Source organism: Octodon degus, unplaced genomic scaffold (assembly GCF_000260255.1).
Source record: "Octodon degus isolate 3935 unplaced genomic scaffold, OctDeg1.0 scaffold00100, whole genome shotgun sequence".
In the NCBI taxonomy this organism is placed as follows: domain Eukaryota; kingdom Metazoa; phylum Chordata; class Mammalia; order Rodentia; family Octodontidae; genus Octodon; species Octodon degus.
Genome location: NW_004524676.1, coordinates 4,821,424 through 4,824,869, shown reverse-complemented (window position 1 = coordinate 4,824,869; position 3,446 = coordinate 4,821,424). Strand labels below are relative to the sequence as shown.

The 3,446-nt window shown below is 45.9% G+C and overlaps 1 protein-coding gene across 1 annotated transcript in view; it reads left to right on the top strand.

Moving 5' to 3' along the window:
• Dbx2 (developing brain homeobox 2) overlaps positions 1-2,441 on the top strand; it is a 20,641-nt gene extending 18,200 nt beyond the window's left edge. Inside the window, exon 4 of the mRNA XM_012516311.1 lies at positions 2,139-2,441. Within this exon, the coding sequence (XP_012371765.1) occupies positions 2,139-2,441 (303 nt within the window). The remainder of the gene's footprint in view (positions 1-2,138) is intronic.
• The last annotated feature ends 1,005 nt before the right edge of the window (positions 2,442-3,446 follow it).

Sequence of the window (3,446 nt, the reverse complement as noted above, 5' to 3'; positions counted from 1 at the left end):
TTCTGTTACAGATTATTTGGGTTTTAAACTTGTAATAAATATATATAACATAAAATTTCCCATTTTAGGCTTTTTTGAAAGTGTTCAGTTCAGTGGCATTGAGTTTGATGACGTGCTAAGAAAACTATTATTTCCACCAAAATATAATGATGATCATTTATATTTTCTTTTAGAACTTCTGTGGTCGTATTTTCCTGGTTAGTTACTTAATCTATCTGTAATTTGTTTTGTATTTGATGGGGAGGTAGAACTTCCCTCCTTAAATATTTCTCCCAAAAATTATTGTGAGAGAATTCTTCTCATGTTTTTTCCCCCACTGGATAGCACTTAAACATTTCCAAATATATAGAAAAACCAAAGTAACAGAAAACAATATAATGAGAAAGGCAAAAGGCCCAACACATGGGAGGCAGAGGCAGGGGGATCGCCGTGCCTTAGAGGCCAGCCTTGTCTACAGAGAGTCCAAGGTCAGCCTGAACCGCATGCCAAGGCCAATCTGACTCCCATAAAACAATGGTAATCACTGACAAGAACAAATAACACCTTTAGTGCAACCCATCCGACATGCGTGGCACACTTTCCCGGGGTGAATGTCCATCGTAAATAATTAAGGAGTCCGTGAGTGGACCAAATGCTCTGACACAAGGGCTTGAGGGCTGCTCAGCATAACAACCCAAAGCCGCAGGCTGTACGTGGGACACAGCCTTCCTACTCACTTGCTGGGGCAGAGAAGATTACCAGTGAGAGCAAGGGATTGAGGAAGCTGCCCCAGTAATCAGAACTTGCTCTCACTGAAAGAAATGTTTGGTTGGTATGCTGTCATGATCATTTCTTCAGGTAAATGTTTTCTATTAGTAGAAATCTAAATCATTAGTAATGGTGTGTTGTAATTTACAGAAGAATGTGATTGGCTCTCAGGGAATCAGGAGGGCAGCTGGGGGTTTCGGCCCGGGGAATGTCGGGTACATGGTGCGTTGGGGTGGCTGTGCCTCCTGAGGTCGAGGGGTGCTGTGGGGGAGGGCGTGGTTCAGGGCAGGAACCACCATCACAGGTGCTTTTGGCCTGTCAGAATTTTTATTCATTGAACCTAATTTCCACAGTTGGATAAGTCCTGGGGTTAATCTAAAAATCTGCATAAAGCCTGTAATCTATGAAAGCATTATAAAATACATCTTTAATTTAGTTCCAAAAAGTTCCTAATGAGGTCTGCATGCACAGGAGTCTGGGTCCCAGAGCGGGACAACGATGGATTCTAGGAGAAATGCTTTCATCTTTATCGCCTTACATGACCCGAGCTGCCTCATTTCTTTAAGCCTAGGACTTCTTATGTGTGTAATGAGGATGTTTTCTCATCACTGTGAGGATCAATTTATAAATTCACTTAGAGCACATGAGCTGATGCTTGGCACAAAACGAACACTCAGCTGCTGTTACTAGCCAATAGTCCTTCGTAGAAGTGATGTAGAACTGAATAAATGATGTTCCAGAATAGCCGAGGAAGTTAAATCAGCTTGGAACGACATCAGACTTACATGGTGTCATCAGTTTACCACAGTGGGATAGTAGAACTGTGTCGGGACATGACATGACTTTCTTAGATATTCTGGAGTCGGCGAAGAGCTGCAGGATTTTTGAGGCTAGCTCTACAGTAAGCTATTCTGTAGAAGGGATAGTAGAAGTAATTGTGGTTTAAAATGCTAGAGTAAGGGCCGGCCAAATAGCTCAGTGTATTAAAGCATCTGTAAGCAGGTGCTGGGGCCGGGGGTTCAATCCCTGGGCCTGCTGTGCCGGCCCTGCCCCTGGGTCGCACTGAGAAGGCAACTGAGACTGAGTGGTGGCAAGTGCCTGTAATCCCAGCTCTTGGGAGGCTGTAAACAGGCGGATCACTACTAGTCTGATCTAGTTGTGAGAACCAGAACACCCTGTAGACCCTTCTCTAAAATAAAAATAAATAAGTAAATAAATAAACCCTAGAGTACATGCTTGGGGTGTGGGCGGGGGTAGAGCACTTGCCGGGCGTGCAGGGAGGCCCTGGGTTTGATCCCTGCATTGCACCAAAAGCACTAAAGTGAAATAACCAGGAATGAGTGAAATAACCAGGAATGAGTGACTGTTTTGTCCAATTATTTTATCAATAGGTGAAAATTTGGTTTCAGAACAGAAGGATGAAGTGGCGGAATTCCAAAGAAAAGGAAGTGCTGTCCAACAGGTGTGTCCCCGAAGTGAGCCTTCCAGAGGACCCGCGACAGTCGCGCTCGGCGCTGAGCTTCCCCTCCGCGTGGGAGGCCTCGCAGCGGCGTCCGAGCCCGCGGTGGAGGGAGAGCTCCCCGGATCGCGCGGAAAGACTGACCCGGGAGGGTGCCCAGGCGCTGCCCGGTGCCGAGTGTCTGTGCCCCGAGGGCGCAGTCGGGGACGGCGGTGTGCTCGCCGCGGCCCTCTGATGGGGGCGCTCGGGGTTCATTTAAAGAGCTCCTCACCGTAGCTGGACTCCAGAGCCAGCTGGCTCGGCGGCCTGGTGCCTGCGACCCACCAGCTGCAGGAAGAGGACCGAAGGCCTTCGGGACGCCGCCGCGGCGCGCTCAGCTCTGGGCCCGCCCGGCTTCAGGACGCGCAGCCCAGCCGGCTCGGAGTGCAGTGCGTGGTGCGCGCGGCTCGCTGTGTACATGTGTAAATATTCATTAAAACGCATTAGTAGAGACCAGTTTCTCTTTAAATATGGCAGTGGGAATTCATTTTTTACAAAAAAAATCTTTGGCAAAATCTTATTTTTAAAAATAATATAAAATTTGGACTTTAGTTCATGCTTCGTACCACAGGAATGTGTTTAAAAAGGCTCCACTTTCTGCTTTCTTTTGCTGTTCGGTTCGAGTGAGTTTGAACAGCGCAGGAGCCCTAAGCAGACTAGCCTCAGTTAGAGGCATGCGCAGCATGTGCCTATTTAAAATAATTCCAACGAGAGAATTAGGATTTCTGAATGTTACTGAAGGCTTTAATTTTCAAGCCTCAGGACTTTATGAGGCCCTCAGTGAGGGAGCTACAAATTTAATAATTATCCTTTGATTTTCTTTCTGTAGGAATAGGCGCACACCAGAGTTGGCAAGACAAAACGAATTCCTTTAAGGGCATGTCAGATAAGTAGAGGTCACGGCTCACCTGAAGATAGACAAAAGAAAGCCGCGGTGGCACCGTTCTTAAAATGTTCCCAGTCAGACTTAAAAACATAATACTGATGAAACCTACGATTATGTCTGTGTGTTCTTCTAGTTACAGACCAAATATATTAGACAAACCCTAGGCAGAGGCTTTGCTTTTTGACTACCCTGAAATAGTAACATTACATTTCTGGTAACAATTTGCTTAGTTAATCCAGAAATTTAAATCCACATATGAGAAAAGATTATATTTCACTGTGAAAGAAATGAAGCAGAAAAGGAAATAGTGAAGCA